At 48.5% G+C, this 20,261-nt stretch overlaps 1 protein-coding gene across 3 annotated transcripts in view; it reads left to right on the top strand.

Annotated features, from left to right (window-relative positions):
• The window catches only part of LOC144145251 (uncharacterized), a 61,606-nt gene that overhangs the window by 8,557 nt on the left and 32,788 nt on the right, over positions 1-20,261 (top strand). For all 3 annotated transcript variants that reach the window (XM_077676790.1, XM_077676788.1, XM_077676791.1), the window contains 2 exons: positions 3,429-3,561; positions 8,939-9,054. In XM_077676790.1, the coding sequence (XP_077532916.1) occupies positions 3,429-3,561; positions 8,939-9,054 (249 nt within the window). The remainder of the gene's footprint in view (positions 1-3,428; positions 3,562-8,938; positions 9,055-20,261) is intronic.

Below are 20,261 nucleotides of genomic sequence, written 5' to 3'. Positions count from 1 at the left end.
TGCCCTGTCCAAATACGTCCTTTTCCCCAGCATTTCCGTGTCTCATCCCTCCATCGAGTTATCTGCCTTCCCCTACTTCTAGTTCAGTCTCTTGGTAGCCATTCCGCAACCCTGATGGTTTGCCAGCCAAACTGCACTTCTTTGAGCTATGATGCCTCCCACACAAGTTCGTGCCCTAATCCAAGACGCCCGTTTCCCTCTCCATTAGTTGTACTGCAATCATTCCTATTTCTGTGGCTCATTGGGCTGGCCTAGGTTTCCTTCCGACATATTTAGTAAGTTTCCATGTGCCATTCTTTTTAGTGACGGAGGTAGCATACTGGTTGTTACTTAATTGAGAGTGGCTGCTGAATGCACCTTAGCCCGTACCGATTCTACACCAGATTTCTTTCTCATGGTTTGGACTAGCACTGACAACTGAGCATTTTATACATTCAAGCTGAAACCTTTAGGGATCATGAGCCATCTCAAGTAATTCATCCACCTTTTCTCATTAAACTGGAACCTCAAGGCACCGGGAAAATGTGTTTTGTTTGTTGGGAGTTTAGAGTACAAGTGTAGAGAGAGAATCGGTTCAGCATTGCGCGATTCCAAACCTGGGTGAAAAGGAGAACAGTACATTATGGGCACGAACCGTATGCGCAAAAGTAAGCATTGGCTGTTTTTTTCCTCCAAATGCTACTGAAATTAAAAAAAAAACACTGTTAGTCCTTTACTTATTTTCCATGTAGTATAATACATTTAAAATGCCAATTTATTGGTTAGTGAAAACTACTTTATGTTTGCATGTTTTAGCTGTTGCAATATTTTTTTTTTTAATCATGCCAACCATACTCGACAAGCTCTGCAGAAACCATTCAAAGCCTTATATGTGAAAGCGTTCACAAAATGTTGCATTCAACACTTAAACAAGGCTTCAAGGTTCAAGCCTACCTGAGCACAAACACCGCGACTGCAAGCCAACATGTGGGTGCAGTGTGCAGAGTGTGCAAGAAAACTGGAAACCACCAGCATTGGAAAGTGGAGAGTGATACATAGGGCAATGGCGCTGCACTTGACAAACTAGTTGTGTTTTCAAGTCTTTTCTCGGTTTTGTCTGCACTGCGTTGTCGGAAATTTTGAGTTCGAATTAAGAGTACCGTATTTGCACATAACAAACACGACCTCAAATATAATGCGTGAGAGGCACTTTTGGTCTTTCTGAAAATGAAAAAAATATATACAGTAAAACCTCATTATAAGAGACACTCAAGGGAACCAAAAAACGTGTCTCTTGTAACCAAGGTCTCTTGTATGCGATGTTGCTAACATGGCGAACATAGAAAAACCAACCGAACCGCTTTCATTCAAATGTCTCTTATAACCAAGTGTCTCTTGTAGCAGTATCTCTTGTAACGAGGTTTTACTGTATTGCGATTACAACGCGAAGTAATGCAAAGTTGTCACGAGGTTCACCGGTCTCACGTGCAAGCTCTCTGGCTTTGAGTTGCACTAGCTCAGAGTTTACTGGCAAAAGCTGGTCTCGACGTTCGAGGGTGAATTCTGCCAGGTCATTCTCAAGTTTATGGTAGCAGCCATTCTTGGGTTCATGGAACGCTTTCCAGGTCAGTGCGGCTTAAAAGATGTGATCACGACACTTCCTCCAGCCTCGAATGGTTGCCTTGCTTAATCCGAGATGCTGCGCTGCACTTGAATTTTCCTGCTCTTTGGTCAGCAGGATTGCCCGTTTCTTAATTAAATGCGGCGGTGTACTGATTTCGCCTGTTCATTGCAGCAGCTCAGAAGGCAGAAGCAAGTACAAACAAAACAAAGCACAATGAGGAGCCAGTGCTGCGCCACGTGTGCGTTACCTCTCGCCTCTGGACCAGACCGCCTGGTCATGTGACCACTACCAAAGTAGCCAATGGCATTCTCGGGAGAAGCCAGCACCAAAGTTTACGCCGAGGTCAGCGAGCTCTCAGAAACAAAAATTCGAGGGTAGAGCATCGGGTTCGCGGCTCACATTCCAGGCATATAATAGTATGAGGCACGTGCCAAGGACTAAGGTATTTGAAGAAAGGCAAGAAAAAAAACTCGCGCTATGTTCGAGCCCGAATATAATGTGAGGTCCGTTTTGGAGGCACAAATTGCGGGAAAAAAATTTGCGTTATATATGTGCAAATACGGTATTTTTTCTTCATTGCCTTATTACAAACCCAGCTGTATTCCACTTGTGTGTCAGTTTATCGAGGTCCTAATGTCTATATTTCTTTATCTAGGCTGAAGGAGCGGCTTTCTACATAATAGTACCATCCTGTTTAGTGACAGAAGTTGCCCTACTGTTGACTACTGGAGTGTGGTCACTGAATGCGTCCCAGCTCATAATAATTCTACATTTGATTTCTTTCTTGTGGTTTGAATCAGCACTGAAAACATGTCCAAGGTAGTTATCATATTAACATAGCCTAAGCAACCCCTGTGACTAGATGCAGGTAGTGGAAGCCAATGAGAGCTTGCTTCTGGGCTTGTTGGTACATTACACTTATAGAACACTGCGCTAATATGACATTGACGAAGACGAACGACGGCAAAACATAAGATGCACACATACGAAAGCATGTGTGCATCTTGCATGTGTACATCTGTCTTGCGCTTTTGTATGTATGCATCTTATGTTCCACTGTCCTTCATCTTCATCAATGTCAATTTAGTGCAGTGTTCTATAAGTATTAGTGGAAGCCCTTGCGATTCGCTGTGGGATGTCATTAAATACATGCATCATAGTCTATAAGGGAATGACATTGCAATCTCCGATCTGTACAGCTGTCTCTGAGTCGTTATCGATAGAAATGAGGTGAGTAGACTGCTTTATTGTGGGCAAATGGCAGGGCCCATAACTATGCAACCAGATATAAAATCAAGAACATCATTTGAGTATATTTTATGAATAATTTTTCTTTTGATCGGTAAACCTCGGAAGCTTGGGGTGCAAGGTATAGTGCTTTATGAGTTTGGCATTCATACATAAACCCCGTTCCCAAGAAGAGAAAATCACAGAGGTTGCTCGGAAACTCACACTGTCCTTCTCCGATGTGTACTGGTGTGTATAAAAGCCGGGGTGTGAGAGGCAGGGGCCCAGACAAGCAATAGGCATGGGTGTGGTGTAGTGATAGATGGCTTTGTTTGTCAGATATCCTGGCTTCCATGCTGTAAGCTGTCTAAGGCGCTTCCAGGGGCCTGCACTTCAATTAACCCTATCTGTTGCAGTGCCCACAATGTCAGCAGCCGCGGCGGTTTGACTGCTCCCAACTTCTTCATTGCACGAGACGAAAGTAGTAGTTCTTATTAGGAAGGAGAAAAACAACCTCATATTGCACCGTGGAGCTGCAAGTCACTGGTGCCTGTGCACCAAGTGGGACGACAGGCCCTGACCCATTGTATGCATGCAGGTGCTGGATGCAGTGATAGTGGCCACCGCCTTCGGTCTGGACGTAGCCTCGGAGGTGTCGCCTGACAAGGGCCGGCAGGCAGGGGCTCTGGTCATTTTGCTACGAGCCTGGAGGATACAGCGCGTGCTTGACAGTGAGTGTGCCGTCACCATCGTCGGCCATGCATAGGATTAAAGAGACACTGAAGTGATTAGTAAACATTGCGGGATTACTAGCGCAAATTGTAGTCCGGAGTCCCCAGGCCGTGTTTCGAGCACTCTAGGCGCATTTACGCGATTTTATTTAGTAGAAAAACTAATTAATTCGAAAATGCTGTCCTCCTCTCTTTACGCTCGCCCATTTTCTGTGGCGTTTGCGTGTGACGTCAGGAGGGATGAGCTGGCAATTGGCTGCGCCACGGCTGCGCTACTGCACGGCTCCCCGGCCGACAGAGTCAGTCGGCCCAGCGTTTCGTCCGCCGGCCGCCGGCGGGTCGTCGCAATCAAGGAGGTTAAAAAAAAATTGCTTGGTCGCAATTCGTTCACTTCGTTGAAACGAAGCCAGGACACGTTTGTGAATGGAAGAATGTGCCTTTCTTTACTTGGTTTGTTTGTACACTGTATCTAGCTCCAAGTCAAGGTCGCTTCACACAAGCGCTGCACAAGCGCACATGCGACGCTTCGCTGACTGGTACGCCAGTAGGATAATATAAGGCCTCTTGAAGGCGGGAGAAGAGTCAGCGAAGTCAATATAGGTACTAAGGAAATAAAATCAACTGATATTTTTACCGTACAGCGTAAAACTAGGGCGCGGAAAGCACTTTTTTGCGCTGGGCGAACAAGCACAGCGGTCAGCAGCACGACTACGCATCTGCGAACGCTTTTCCGTCTACGAAATGCAATTGCTAGACGTGAGCTACTGTGGAAACTCGGGCGACGCTTACTGCACGATCGCAGTACAACAAATAGTCACCTAAGCTGCTTGAAATGCCAAAACTAAATAAAAGTATAAACCAGTTGTACAATATATACCCTATATTAGCAAGGCTTTCGCGTCCCGCTTCGTGGCTCAGGGGTCTGGGGCGCCAGGTATGTCACCGCAAATGTTTTGCAAGTCACGAGTTCGAATCCCCGCGGGTACGAGCTTTTTTTTTTTTGTAAGTTAACTTTTTTGTTTTCCGCCGATGTTTTCTATATTGAGTTCACCTTTTTTTGGGCCGCAACGTTCATGGCTACACGAACTAGTTCACAAAACGCGCGCAGGCTGGCACTGGCGCGCTAGTGAGTTCTCGTTGGCATGCTGTTGCCATAAGCACCGACTGCATGCAGGCAGTGGGCACAGGCCAGAATGAACAGACCCTTGGCCTGGTGCGAACACGCTTTTTACGATACAGGCATGAGGGAGGCAAGCTTGAAATATGGGGGAAAAGCGCATGACATTTGGGCGTCTGCGGGTACGCGGAGGGCGTTCATACACTGCGTAGGTCTCGGCTAGTGAATGCTGCGACTACAAGCCGTCCTGGGAGGCTTATCTTGTGCATTTTACAGCCGACAATGTGGCAGAAGCGCGGTACGATGATTACTGAGATATTGAGAATGCCCATCCAAAAACGCCATTGGTTATGTTTTACAGAACCGAAACCGAAACCGAAACTTGTGTGATTGCTAACCTTGGGCATCGTCCAATCACGGCGCCCCTCCTCTCAACGTCACAGCCTCAGTTGGTGCGGCCGCCGCAAACCGCGCATGGTAGTTTTTCTTCTTTCGCGCTTTGTAAAATAATTACCGATTTGTCAACCGGATAAACGATGAAAAGTGTGCTAATTTGAGCCAGTCTACGCAGTGCAAGCAAAAACGGGAGCTTGACAAATTCACTTCAGTGTCCCTTTAAGGGGGTGTAGCCAAAGGCTTGGGCTCGGGCAGCCTGGCAGATCTTCGGTCAGGTTTGGGTTGGCAGGTCTATTTTCTCGGGTTGGCCGAGCCCAACTTGAGCCCAAGATTCTTGCAGCGCACAGCACAGGGCTCCAAGAAAGAAATGAGGTGCTTGGTTTGTGGTATCTGCCCTTGAGGGAGATAGAGAATAAACCTTATTAAGAGCATTGTAATGTGGTGTGGGGTCCTAAGTCCAGGACCCCATGGGAGATCCCTGCCGCCACGGCCCTTTCTACCAGCCTAAGCTCGGAATCGAGACCGGAGCTGGACAGCTCCTTCTCCCACTGCTCACGGGAAGAGTGCACGATTCTTTGAATTTTGGGGTTTAACACTCCCGTACCATGTGGTACAGGGTGTCCAGGGCAGCACAAAATTTGCTCAGCGGGAAGTACTGCGTTGGATGAAGCAAGTAGAGTTGGGTCAGATGAGGAAAGGTATTTGTTTGGAGGAGCCGAAGGCAGTGCTCCTGCCCTTTGGTTAGAGATTCATGAGTGGGAGGATAGATCATTCTTTGGTACTTACTCCATTATCTCTTGATACATAACCAAAGGATGCGCAGTCTCTAACCAAGGCCCTCGTGTCGCCTGGCGGAATAGATGTCAAACGATGTCGTGGGCGATCATGTTGCCCTGGAGGGTTGAGTGGGTTGGTGTCCAAACAATCTTCTTTTTTTTTTTTTTTTCGGGTGGTTTTTGCAGCAGGATGTTCAGAGCCGTCTTGTAAATTCTACCACAAAGGAAGTTTCAGCCTTGATGACGGCCAGGTGGGATGCTGCTGTCACATGGCATTGTAAGAGTGCAGCGATTCAAGCAAAGCACTGCAAAACAGATGGTGCAAAACTAGGGCAACAGATGGTGAGCTTGTTGTATGTGTGCGTCTGTCTTACGAGGGCAACTTTTCTAGTGGAAGCATTTTTTCATTGTAAAGGTATGACTACTTTTTTTTATTTTTATTTATTTATTTACATAAACTAAAGGCCCGAATGGGCATTACATAGGGGGGGATACAGTGGGGTTATGATCAAAAGTACAGTACATTTTTCCAGCAGAACATAAATGAAGGAAATTCAAAGGTCAATGAGTGGCACAAAAAAATTAAGGGTGGAACTTTTAGTGGGTCACTATAAACAGCGTGAAAATGCGATCTGGGCCAGGTTAGGCTGTTAGCCTGTCGTAGTGGGCTGAGCTCTAACAGCCTGTCGTAGCCCTGTATCACGCCGGGCTGCCCGCCTGCTGCCAGCGTCAGGCGCAACCCCTGAGCAATAAAACAGCAGCCTGTGGAGGCCTCTATGCTGCGACATGCCGGCTTGTGGGTTTGATTCCCAGACATCAAGACTAAACTACTGCCGATACAAAGGCAAAATATGAGAAACAGAATGCCAACAGATAGGAGATTTCGGCATGGGTGATGTAATTACATTCGAAAAGGGAATAAGTTACACTTGTAATTGAGTTCCTCATAATTATTAAAAAGTAATTACATTGCATTACAGATTACTGGCCTTTAAAATAATTGCATTACAATTGCAGTTATTTTTGGGAAGTAGTGAGCTTACTTTTTAAACAACTATTTGGTTTTTGCAGGAAAAACAAGCATATTGTTTCCGCCGTTTTGTAGGTCGTCCGGATGCATATTTTTATTACAGTGAAGCACCAACTGAGCTTTGAGCTGAGTGTGAAAAAAGTTGGGCCAGTTTAAACAAAAACTGCCCTCTACTGTGCTGATGCGCTGCCCCGCCAGTGCAAACGAGAAAAGGCCTTTCAGTGGTGAGCGTTTTACCACTCAAAGATGCCAAAATCGCTGACATCTTCACTCCTGCATCACTTGAGTTCATCAATTTGCTACTTACGTAGGTCTTCAGCCTTAAAGAAGCCATCGCCTGATATCAGGGCATACACTTGCTCACGTTAGTGCTAAAGCCCCCATATTGTGTGCATACTTCCCTTCCTGTTTACAATTTCAGTGGGTTAGTTTCTGCTTGTGGGGAGCAGGGGTAGGCAGGGAGAGTGAAAGGGCGAAAATTGCTGCAGATGTACATGTATCTATAGAGGATAGTGGTGTAGATGCCCTGAGCTGCTCTCTGTGTGTGATATGTCACCCAGCATCTTTGTTCAGACCACTGAGCAAGACAGGCAACAGCATGTGGACAGTGCACTCGAACCTTGCGGCTAGCAAACTGGCAAAGCTTTTGCTTCTATAGGTATATGCTGGCCATGGAAGTGGTGTGCAACTTCTGTGGGTAGTAACGGGATGTTCGCATGCTTCCCCCCCCCCCCCAAAAGAAAAGCCGTTCCACTCAACGTGAAGGCTGTCAGAAGTGCAGAACACTCGTTCGCCATAATGGGCTGTAGCACTGTTATCCACTCACTGCTGCCACCCAATGAAATTCTAATTTCCTGCCTTCGCAGTGCCTGCGCACCCTCTGCCTGAAACAGCGCCAGCGGTTGTTTTGTTCTCCTTGTGCTTGCTTTTCCTCTCGCACGTGCCAGCATCACACTGCCACTTTTTTTTCGCTTACTATCGTAAAAACCAACCCAAAGAGCGTTCCGAACTAAATGAACACGAGCATGGGTGGTTAATCACGTATATTTTGCCTCATATGTACCTGCAGTTTTATTTACGTTAAACAACAGGGAGATGTATGTCAATGCCAGCGGTTTGCAAGTTTCGAACGGTTATGACTATTTTTAAACCGCTTGGTTTTCGAAGCCTCTCCAGGACGCCCTACGATGGCACGCCGGGCTCTACTTGGGTTAGTTATCTCACTGCACTGCCTGATTCCGGCAGTTGCTTGTCATCGAGCATTACAGCGAGCTACGACAACAAGGCGAGCTTCCAAAGTGCTCTGCACTTTAAAAAATGGCTTGGTGGGCTAACAAATTACCTGCCTCCAGAATGTAGCATGCCAAAGGAGACAGGAAGGTATTGCAGGGCAAGGGGTAAGGGGGCTTGAAAAACATACACACACTTCACAAAATGAAAGCCTTGTTTGGTGCCTGATGACTGCTGACAAAAGCTTAGTGGTTGTCTGGCAATGCTTAAAAAAATACAGAGCCAGTGAACTAGAAAAGCCAGCATCAACTCTTTCTGCACATTGGATAGGCACTATAGTGCTATACTGCTGCCCAGCAAATCTAGCAAGTTCTAATACTTAGGAGGCAGTTTTAGGAAGGTTCCGTCAGTGCTAGAAATTGGACTTGTAGGTATGGATATGTGCGTGAAGATGACACATTGTACACTTTTCATTCTCCTGCAGCACCATGTTTTCTGATCTTGTTCTTCAACATAATGGACCTTTTTGTGTGCGTGTGTGTGTGTGATGTAGAGTCTTCGAGCTATGTCTGACCTTGTGGTCACTAAAGATCTTTCAATGTGGTATGCTAAAAAGAGAAAGAAAATAAAACGGACCCGGTGCAGTTGAGTTAGGCCATCCCTGGAAGGGTCTGTTGAAGCCTGGAATCTTGCACACAAAGGCAAACACTTGCCCGAGTAAGGAGCGTTCTGCGGTGATCCCATTTGATGATGGATCGAGTGCAGTATGTGCGCCGCATGGTGTGCGTTCCCTGATCAGTGCGTCCCCTCATTGGCTGCTGCGTGCAGGCCTGGTGGACGTGGAACGCAACCGTCTGAACCAGGTGCTCGGGGAGCAGGAGCGGGAGCGCACGCTGGCCCAAAACAAGGGCGAGCTGCTCATCCTCAGGGTGGAAGACCTTGAGGTAGGCCTCTCCTCGCCCCCTCTGCCCTGCCCCTGCCGCCGTGTTGGTTGGTGGGAGCAGTAGACAACCTTGAGCCTTGACCTTGTCCCTACCGTATGGTTGCTGAGGCCAGAAAATGTTGAACTGTTGCAGTTGCCCCCCCGGACTTGCGAGGTTGAGCTAATAATTGGAGGCCGTGAAAATCCACTTATCCCATCTGAAGTTTGAGTTACTGGAAGGGCCCAAAATGTACTGCATACTGCTGGGGCAGGTTTTAACTGTCACTTAAACTAGCGATAAGGCAGGGAGGAGTGTTACTACAACAGAAAGAAAAAAAGCTGATAAGGAATTGTAGGAAAGAACACAGTGCAAATAATGGGGACGAGTAGAAGAAACAAAACATGAGTGCTGTGTCCTCGTTATTCGCACTTTTTTTTTTCTTCTTAAAGGGACACTGAAGGGATTTGTAAACATTGTGGGATTACTAGTCCAAATTGTAGTCCGGAGTCTCTAGGCCATGTTTTGACCACTCTGGGTGCGTTTACGCGAATTTATTTAGTTGAAAAATCAATTTGAAAAGGCTGTCCTCCTCTCTTCTGTGGCATTTTCGTGTGACGTCAGGAAAAAATTACTTGGCTTGACTGCGCTACTGCACGGCTCGGCGACCTTCCGACAGAGTCAGTCGGCCCAGCGTTTAGTCTGCCAGCCACCGATGGGTCATCGCAATTCGTTCGCTCAGTTGAAACTAAGCCATGACAGGTTTGTGAATGGAAAAATATGCCTGTCGTTCCTTTGTTAGTTTGTACACTGTATCAAGCTCAAGGTCCAGGTCGCTCCACACAAGCGCTGCACAAGCGCAAATGCGGCGCTTCACTGACTGGTACGCTAGTAGGAAGACCTAAGGCCAATTGAAGGCGGGAAAAGAGTCAGCCAAGTTAATACAGGTACTAAGGAAATAAAATCAACTGAAACTTTTACCGTAAAGCACAAAACTAGGATGTGTTACGAATGGGCCAACGCCGCAGTACTTCCCCGCATCACTCCTCGGCTGTGCGGCGAAGCCACTCGTGCGCCTTCGCAAACAGGCGCAATCATGTCGGTGGCAAGTTGCGACAAAGCCGCGTCAGACGCTTTGCTCTCGGCAAAACTTCGGCGGCTGGCGGCGTGGCTCGTCTCCACGCTCTTCAAGGACACCGAGGCCCCGTCGATCGCAACGGAGTCCTCCTCTCTCCCCTCTCTCGGACTCAACGTGCCCGAGGCTATGAACGGCTTACGAACTCTGGAAAGAGTGTTGCGTGTGTCTGTGACGTTTGTGCGTGTTCCAGCCTGTTGCGTTTGACCGTTGTCGCTTTTGGGTATAAATAGAGCTGCCCAAGCGTTGTAAACCATTCCTGTTAGAGCAGCGAATCGATGTTGTCGCTCTGCTCGAGTCCTGTATTGTAACCTCGCCCGTCGGGGCATTGTTCTTTGGCTTCGGCTCACCTCTCGCTATGAAGTAAACAGTTACGTTCGCCTATCAGCTCTGGACATCTTCCCGGCTGCAGTGGGCCTTCACGGTCGCAACAACTGGTTGGCAGCGGTGGGATGGCAACTTCGTAACACCTGAAGCCAGCGGTGCGAGACCCAACACCACGGACGTCAAGGCGGCTTCGGACTTCGCAGAATTCACGGCGCTCAAGGGTGAGTGCGGGACTTTTCTTCACTGAGTTTTACCAGGCTTCTGAGGATAGCTGGTAGGGCGTGTGTTTTTGTCGCGTGGGTTATTCGCGCAAAACATTTTTGGAGCAGTGGGAAAGCAGTACTCTGGACCGGCCATGAATTTGAAAGCGTTGAAAAAACCGCAGTTGTTGGAGCTTGCAAAAGAGTTGCGCTTGGATGTTACGGACGCGCTGAGAAAGCCAGAGCTGATACAGGCTATACTCGCTGTCGGGGCTGATGACGAGGAGCTGTCGGAATGCATTGAGCTGATCAATGGCAGGGAGACCGCGAAACGTCAGGCCACCGAGGCAGAGGCTAAACGTCAGGCTGCAGAGGCTGAGCGCCAGCGTGAGGAACGCGAGGAGAAAAAGCGAGAACAGGCGCTCGAGAGGCAGAAAGGAGAGCAGGAACGCGAGGAAAGAGAGCGAGTAGAGGAGCTCGAGAGGCAGATACGACAGCAGGAACGCGAGGAAAAAGAGCGACAGCACGAGGAAAAGATGCGATGGTACGACCTCGAGCTCAAGCAAATCCGATGGGAAAGGAGGAGGCTCGAGCGAGAGAGACTCCAACGGGAGAGTAAGGAACTAGAGCACACGATTCAACTCTTGCGGGAAGAAGCGAAGTTGAGAAACCCAGAGTTAGAATTGTTGCTCGAAAAAGACCTCGTTGTTGAGGAAAGCACCACCATGTCAGCGCTGCCAGTAGCAGACGCTCGGGAGCGCGAGTCAGAGGTGACGGTTGCAGCCGAGCAGCGCGACAAGGTTGCTGAGAGAGATAACGAAGGCGCATTAGCTCAGAGTCAGACTGTCAGCAGAGGCGGCAGAGGGCAGTGCGTGTCCACTGAGTACGATAATGTGTCGGCGACGCTTGTTTTGGAGATCTCGGCGGAGTGTTCGGACGGTCCAAATTTGCGGCAGGCCTTGGGAACGGCTGCCGACGTGAACGTGAACATTTCGCGAGATAGCGACGTTTCGCAGGAATGCGTAAACGATGAGGCTACCGAAAGGCAACACGAGTCCGCCGAAACGGAGGTTGTTCTTTCGTACGGTAGTGCAGAAACGAGCGACGTGGTGGCAAAGCCTGCAGTCGAAGCAGTGAGCGGTTTGCACAGCTCAGCTGGGAGTCATGACGATCTCGCCACTGAGCAAGCCGATTCCGTCCTGCCACCAGCTCAGGTAGCTGACCTCGAGCAACAGCCAGCCGAGCTCGTAGAGATTCAGGTGTCGCGGGCGGCTGAGCCGTCTTTTGAGACAGGGCAGCTTGGATCTAGTGTAGCCTTGACAGCCGCAGAACAGAACGAAAACACCCTTCGGTGTTCGCTTACTGAGGGTGTTGCGGAAAAGGCGAGGGACGCCGAGATAGGATCTGTTGGACGTTACGAGGTGTCTAAAGAGCACGTCGTGCCCTTGTTACTCCCAGCTGATGTTCCCGACGATAGGCCAATATGGGCTAAGCTAGTTGAGATTTCGGTGGCGCCTGTGGCTGAGCCGAAGTCGGGAACCGACCAGCCTAGAGAAGAGAACGCAAACGCGTTCCGGCGTTTGCTTGCCGAACGCGTTTGCGAAAAGGCGAGCAAGAAGGATAGAGGGAAAACTTCCGCGCGTACTTGTGGCGCATGTTTTAATGCGAGCACGCCGAGGGGCAAGGCCATGAGCTCGCATCGCGCCAAGGGAACGCCGCCTCCAGGAAGGAGTGCGCGCCTTACGTTCGAGCGCTGGAAAATCTCGTTCGCTCCTCCGCGCGCTCGACCTTTGTCGAACAAGACGACCGGTGTCCTTTCACGCGGTCGCAGCAGCGTTCAGAGAACGGGTGCACCTAAAGTGCGATACAAGAAGGGGAAAACTCGGAGCAATGATGAGAGCTCGAATCGCAGCTCTCAGCGCGAGAAGTAGCTTGTAGACGCCTGACTTTCTCAATTTCATTGTTTTTCCTGGAACAGGTTTCGCCCTTTACGATTACGTTTCTTTGGTGTGTGACATTTCCAATCACGCGAAATGTCACCTTTCAGGTTTGTTCACTTGTCTAAAGTACTGCTGGGCAAAAATATAACTAGAGTAGTTAGTTATTAGCGTATTTTATCGCAACTAAAAGCCTGGTAGATCTTCAGTGTTGATTTGTCTTCGCACTTGCCGGCGATGCGGTTGTGTCTTCCTGTGTTGTTCTGTTGCTTGCCTGACCAAGCCAGAGATGTTCTTGGGGAGCCACTACTCGTCCAGTGACCCGCCCCGGTGAAGCTCCAGCACGGTGTCGTACAGCCAAGGCCTGGAGTCGAGCGTCTGCCGAACACTTCACTTCGACAGCATCCCTCCGGACAACGGTTGCAGACCCTTATCCATCGGGATCTCGGACCCCCGGCGGAGAAGCTGTTACGAATGGGCCAGCGCCGCAGTACTTCCCCGCATCACTCCTCGGCTGTGCGGCGAAGCCACTCGTGCGCCTTCGCAAACAGGCGCAATCATGTCGGTGGCAAGTTGCGACAAAGCCGCGTCAGACGCTTTGCTCTCGGCAAAACTTCGGCGGCTGGCGGCGTGGCTCGTCTCCACGCTCTTCAAGGACACCGAGGCCCCGTCGATCGCAACGGAGTCCTCCTCTCTCCCCTCTCTCCGACTCAACGTGCCCGAGGCTATGAACGGCTTACGAACTCTGGAAAGAGTGTTGCGTGTGTCTGTGACGTTTGTGCGTGTTCCAGCCTGTTGCGTTTGACCGTTGTTGCTTTTGGGTATAAATAGAGCTCCCAAGCGTTGTAAACCATTCCTGTTAGAGCAGCGAATCGATGTTGTCGCTCTGCTCGAGTCCTGTATTGTAACCTCGCCCGTCGGGGCATTGTTCTTTGGCTTCGGCTCACCTCTCACTATGAAGTAAACAGTTACGTTAGCCTACAGCTTCTGGACTTCTTCACGGCTGCAACAGCGGCTGGCTGCTCGCATCATACACGCTACCACTCGTATGTCGGAGGCCACGGAGCTCGGATCGGGTGCCCCCGCCCGGTCGCAACAGATGCAAGAAGCGCTTTTTTTGCGCTGGGTGAACAAGCACAGCGGTCAGCAGCACTACCTCACATCTGCGAATGCTTTTCCGTCTAAGAAATGCAATAGCTAGACGTGAGATATTGTGGAAATTTGGGGGACGCTTACTGCAGGAGCGCTATACAACAAATAGTCATCTAAGCTGCTTGAAATGCTGAAACGAAATAAACTTGTAATCTGGTTATACATCTAGTACTTCAGGCGGGGCCACATATCAATACAGCAGACCGAATGCGGGAGCTCGTGCTCAGTCGTGCTTGCCCCGCCTGAAATAGATTTCATAAAGACCAGTTCATAGCACGAAGGTGTGGTAAACTAACGCATCAAGCGCAGATTACGCTGTAGCTCAGTTATATAAGCAAGGATAAAGAGCCATTGAACAGATTACGTTGTTTAGCACCCGTTTTTATCAAAAAATGCACTTTCATTTCCCCCTCCCCACCTTTCCAGTTGAACTTTGTAACCATTTATAAATGTTTTGATGCCCAAGCAAAAATTTTTTCACTTCTAATAAATCAGTTGTTAGTTTGCCCTCGTGCTGTCCCCATCGTTCGTTTGTTTTTCTTAAAAATAAGTGTGTTCTGAGTAGCATACCTTTCTTGGCATAGCAGCATTTGATGGAGAGGGTGCTGGTGGTGAATGAATGCCACTGAAAGTACTACCTGAATAAATTTTGGGATACGCTACGTCATAATCTGAGTACAGCACCATGGTGTGGGAGTGAGAACACTTTCAGCTGAACACTTGATGCGAACATCTGAAGCATAGTTCGTCAGTGGCGGGTGGAAGCGCTGTGCCGTTTGCGCCGCACTGCACCAATCCTATTTTCGTGCACCATCCTGCTCCAAAAGGCAGTATGTATTGGGCTGAAACTGCTCCTAAGTGGTGCTGCAAAATGTGAGGCAGCTGTGAGATGACGTGCAATGCTAGTCTCGTATTGCGCGGGGAGCAGTAGAGACTCATTCATTGAGCTGTCATTTACAACGTGGTGCGCTCCAGCAGACTTCCTGAAGGACTGACACTCCGAGTCACTCGTCACAATTTCCTGGTGCTCAAGTGGCGGTGTGGTTTCACGGGACTTGGTACTAGTGAACTTGGGGGGGAGCATGCAGTGCGCACAAACTTTGACCCTAAATGCAGCTTCACCACACTGCACGCTGCGCTGGGATGCATGCGCCATCAACAGCAGTCATTGCAGTCTTCCTGCTTTTTGTCAGGAGCAAAAACGAAAGTTTAACTGTTCAGGTGGACCTTTGTCATTTTATCTTATTGCGAGTGCGCTTGCCATTCCAAAGGTTAGATGCCCCGGGCGTGTCATGTCAAATGGGAGTAGATAACAGGCGTATCGCTGGCACTAGTGGCAAGGGAGATTATGTTTGCTGTCTGCAAGTCTCAGTAGGTGTGTCTTGTCGTGCAGCACTGCTTTATTTTATTTGCAGAGTGGGGGGGGGGGGGATATTTGGATCAACACGAAGTAGTTGCAGGGTATTTTTTTCGTAGATACAAACAGTGATGTCCCGTATTGGCGAGAAAAATTCCCATTTCTAGGTTTAGAAATTACATATTTCTAGCATTTTTTCCCCACCGGTTTTTGAAGAATTCCCTGCAAATTTTCCTGCATTCTCTTTTTGGTATTCATAGATGTTTACGTAGATGTGTGTTCCGTTTTGGAGATTAGCCAGTGCCACCTATGTGTTTTTCACGTAGCCTCAGCAGTATTTGACTATGCATTTCTCGTTTTGTACCAACCAGCGTGCTTACTTCGCATGCCAAAGCTCTAAGCTACAACTGCCGGTATCGAAAATAACGAGACATTGTTGGGTAATTGAGATAATTTAAGCTCAGCGCCGGGACTGCTGCTGCCTTCTCTTGTAGGGAGCACGTGAACAAGGGCGCACCCAAAATACTTCTTTTGTATATTGCTCAGGAATACATGCGAACAGGCATAGCCCTTTAGCCGTTGCCGCTTCACTATTTACTAGCGCTTTCTCCTGGATTATTCTTTACTCTATGCTCCCTCCTATTTTCTGAACTGAATTGGAAGCAGCCTTGTATGCTTGTGGCTGTGGGAACATGACTGAAGATATGTGAACATGAATCCGACGAAGCGTTAAGAAAACTTCTTAAAAGAAAACAAAGCAATAAACGATGCGAGGTCTGGTTTACTGGCAGTACGTTTCCTTTTTACTCTGCAACTCTTAAAATTCACTGATTCCATTTAAGATTCCCTTTTGGCGATAATTACAGCCGAAAATTCCCTGAAAAAGGGAAAATTCCTCGCACGGATCATCACTGGATAGAAAGAAACTGTGCATTACTTGTTTAATAGAATGGGCTAGGGTATTTTTTTCTTGTGTTCTGTGACCGTCAACATTTACCTTTAATCTCTCTGTAGTCTAGTCGGGTTCAGTCATGCAATGCATCAAATAATCTTTTGCTTCCTCTTTGTTTTTCTTCTCTTGATTTCTTTATCTCTCAGTTTCTCTTTGGTTCAGTCATGCGAGGAATCAAATAATCTTTTCCTTCCTCTTCGTTTTTCTTCTCTTGATTTCTTTATCTCTCAGTTTCTCTTTGGTTCAGTCATGCAAGGAATCAAATAATCTTTTGCTTCATCTTCGTTTTTCTTCTCTTGATTTCTTTATCTCTCAGTTTCTCTTAATAGTTTTGTAATTCATCCAGAGTCCAGTTTGGTGTAGCACAAAGTTAAACTTTTAACAGCTAAGGTGTAAAAGGGACCATTAAGGCTGTCTCTGGCCTTCTCTGGGTTGTTTCTCATGACTTGATGGTGTTGTAATATCACGAACGTTTATTTTTTATTTGTCTGAAGTCTAGTTAAATGTAGCTATTTGAAGCATTGCATATCCCTGTCCACAAAATTAACTCTGCCATAGTTGTACTTTTTCCATAAAGATTTGTTTGAACGTGGTTTGTTTTTTTCCCCCTACGTACCTTTGAGGAGGTGCACTGTCCGTTGCAGTAAACTGTTATAATATTATGATAAAGATTGTGATTAGGAAAAAAATTACAGTAAAAATTACGATACACTTGTTCTGTTTTCTATATGTGCTGCTATCTAGCGAGGAGTAATGACTTGCCTATGAGCCCAGGGATTTATTGTCCATGCTTTTATTATAGCATGCATTATTATATTTTTGTCTCAAATCAGAAGAATCAGAACATTAGTGCGCATTAATTGGAGCATTACAGCCAAGTAATTATCATTCCAGTCGCTAGATACAAGACTTCACTCTTGGAAAGTCGCTTCACTCGTGCAAAGCAAGCTTGTCAGAGCTCTGACTGGTGTTTCACGTGGGCTGCGACTTGTTAAAACTAGCAAAGTGACAGGAAATACCTTAAGGAGTGGAGGTTCTGCCAAGTAGACAGCAGTACGTTCCCACAAATGCTGTATTTTCACAGTGAGCTGCAAATTTTTCAACATGTAGCTGCGCTTGGTATGACAGCGACTGCTTAATTAATGAATATGCCGCCACTACCGTACTTGTATGGTAGTGACCACGGAGCAAGATAAACAGGTGTGCCGACTTCGCTGTCTCCGATGGGCCCTTAAAGGGGTCCTGAAATGCCTTCCGCCGATGCATGGATGTACATGTAACCAAACAAAGCAATGTATTAGCAATCTCCTCCTGCAAGAATTTTGTTAAAGCGATGAGTATTAGCTGAGAAATCGTAAATCAAAAACCGCGAATTATCGTCGCGCCGTATTTCCTCCTCCTTTCAACTGTTTCTTCGCTGTTGGCCTCCCCTCCCATGATGCTCCGCTCCTCAGCGGTGACGTACTTCCGCTATTGCGCTCCCACAGACTGCCGTCTGCTACGGGCCAGCTCTTTCGGCTTTTTCATCTCTGTAGACACCATGGACACAGGTTGGAAAAGCGAACGAATGACCTGGCCGCATGTGTGCGGCCTGGCCTTGCCCTTTCGCGGTGTACGTAGCTGCAGTTGGTATCGGCGGCGAACTCGCAGCCGCGTGGGGAGAATCGTGCGCTCGTTCCCTTTGGTGCACCGCGCACTGTTTATCCAAAAAGCGCGGTCTCAGATGTGGCCCCGCTGGTGCTGGGTGTTATTTTGCGGTGGTTGTAATTCCTACTACCGGCGGCATGTGAAAAAAGACATTTTCAACCGACACAGAACCCGTGCACAAAACGCGCCGGATCGGATCGCTTTATCAGCGGCGATGAACGTGAAGGCGAAGAGCAAACCAACGCTGCACTCGATCAGCGAGAACCCGTGTTCTGACAAGCTGCACCCATGTGTTGCATTCAACACTGACGGGAAAGCGTTTGTTTGCACTTGTTTGGATAGACGTAAAATGTCCAAACACTCCGGCACTCCGCTAGCAGATCAGCCGGCGAGACATTTCGGAAAACATTTGACAGATGGCGCCGTATGCAGTAGTGTGTCGCTACGCAAAACTGATGAGACGCTCTACTAAAACTCCCATCGCGGTGTCACGTAGCGGGACGCAAAAATTTAGCGTTTAGCGTATGCAAAGGCCACAAACGCTGTACTAAAACTCTATTAGCAGCAAAATAGCGTGCGTATGTGAAACCGCTTGCGTTTACAAAGCTGCACGCCGAGCGCGTACGTTTCAAACCTAGTGACATCGTTTAAATACACTGGCAAGCACAGTGTAACGTAGTCAGATATCAACCGTATATATGCTCAGGCGACAAGCAAGAGCGTGTTTTATGTGGGGCGGAGATTGCGCATAAAGGCCCGTTCGCACTTGCGACGAAAGCGAGTGAGAGCGGCAGGAATTCCGTCGCTTTGTCGCGCGACGATCGTTTTTGTCGAATGGTCGGGACAAATTTTGGTTGCGCGACAGAATTCCCGTCGCTTTCGCTCGCTTTCGTCGCAAGCGAGAATGGAAAGTTCTGCCGCTGCCGTCTGCTACGCAGCTCGGAGGTAACCGCGCGATCTGCTCGGGCCGGATGAACGCGCACACTCCCGCACGGCAGCGCCCCAAGCGGCAGACGGCCGCGTACATCGCTCCCGGCGCCCGCCTGGAGCCCGCCCTCGGCACACTAGCCAGTATATTTCAGGCACTATAATGGAAGAAAGATTTTTTGCTTCCGATGAACCTAGTTCTTTGCCTCTGTGTTTTTAAATACGTGAAGTGGTTAGCACGTCGTCCTCACGCAGCTCTGTATCGTCGTAGCATCGCTGATTGTCCGAACGAAGCTTGCAGCTAAGCCAATGCAGCGACCGAAGCTGTGTGTGTGTGTGTGTGCATCGCCTCCTGTGTGTTGTGGACGCGTTCGTTTCGCGATGAAATGCGACATTGTACTTCTGCGGGTGGATAGTGCTTCCCATGGTCTGGATTATCTTTCTCGAACGACGTACCACTCAACCTCGCATGGGGTATGTGCAGTGTGCCTGGCTAAAAGCCTTCTCGCTTGCGCGCCAGAGTTGTGACTTGCTGCTCGTCCCCGCAAACCGGGTGTGAGGTGAGTGCCGAATTTATGACGGGCAGGAGGAGGCAACTCATCGTCTGTCAATCGCGGTTCAGACTTGCAACGCATGTTGTGACGTTGCGTTCGTTCGAAACGCATCTCTGGATTGTTTTGAAGTTGAATAAAATGTACGCGTCAAACCCGGGCATTCGGCTCAGGGCGTTCTCTGCGATTGCACCAAAGAAGTGCCACGGGACTTTCTTTATGGTACGTACTCACGTAAGATAAAATCCACGTCGTGTTATGGCCGTGTTGCATTCAATACAAACGGTTAAGCGTTTGTTTACACTTGTTTCGTTTGTCGTAAAATGTCAAAGCACTCCGGCACTCCGCTGGCAGATCAGCCGGCGAGCCGACGCTGAGCAGACGACTCATCTCTTTGCCGGAAGTGCGTGAAAAAGCCGCCCAATAGCAGGATGTCTAGCTCATGACGAACATCTGGGAATCGATGATGTAGACATGTGAAGATGGCGGCGTCCAAAAACACGAAGGAAAGGGTGAGAAAAAAGCGACAAACTTTGCAACAAACGTGTGAGCTTTCCGCTGCGCGTAAAAGAGTAATACTTGGCACAGGTGACGTTGGCGACCCAATCTAGCGATTGCGCTAGTTCATTTAGTGTGCTCAAAATGCCTTTCAGGGCCCCTTTAATGTCCCTCACTCGTGGAGCACAATGTAGATGGCGCTACGAACGGCGCAGCGATCCACGTGCTCCGGAGCTGCTCAGTTCACGGGGCGCGACGGCGAGGCGCATCTGGCTGAATTTGTCGTCTGCTTCGGAGGCGGTTCGTTTAGCGCAGCTTCACGTCCCTTGCGGGCCTGATTAACTGGTTCGACTGCACCTCCTGGGTAACCGGTACCCGACGGAATTAAGCTGTCGTACGGCGAAGATACGTTTAGGATTTATTTGCAGAACGGGAATACGAAATCTAGCGACCATTTTCAGACATCTGGCCGCCAGAGAAACGCTTCCTTTTTCGCACTTCGGGCCACGAATAACACTGCGTTCCGTAAATATGTGAATGGGAATTCT

The sequence above is a fragment of the Haemaphysalis longicornis genome, unplaced genomic scaffold, assembly GCF_048455015.1.
Source record: "Haemaphysalis longicornis isolate Haplotype H1 unplaced genomic scaffold, Haemaphysalis longicornis Haplotype H1 scaffold_7, whole genome shotgun sequence".
Taxonomy (NCBI): Eukaryota; Metazoa; Arthropoda; class Arachnida; order Ixodida; family Ixodidae; genus Haemaphysalis; species Haemaphysalis longicornis.
The sequence above is the reverse complement of the archived record's forward strand: the minus strand, read 5'-3'. Positions and strand labels throughout refer to the sequence as shown.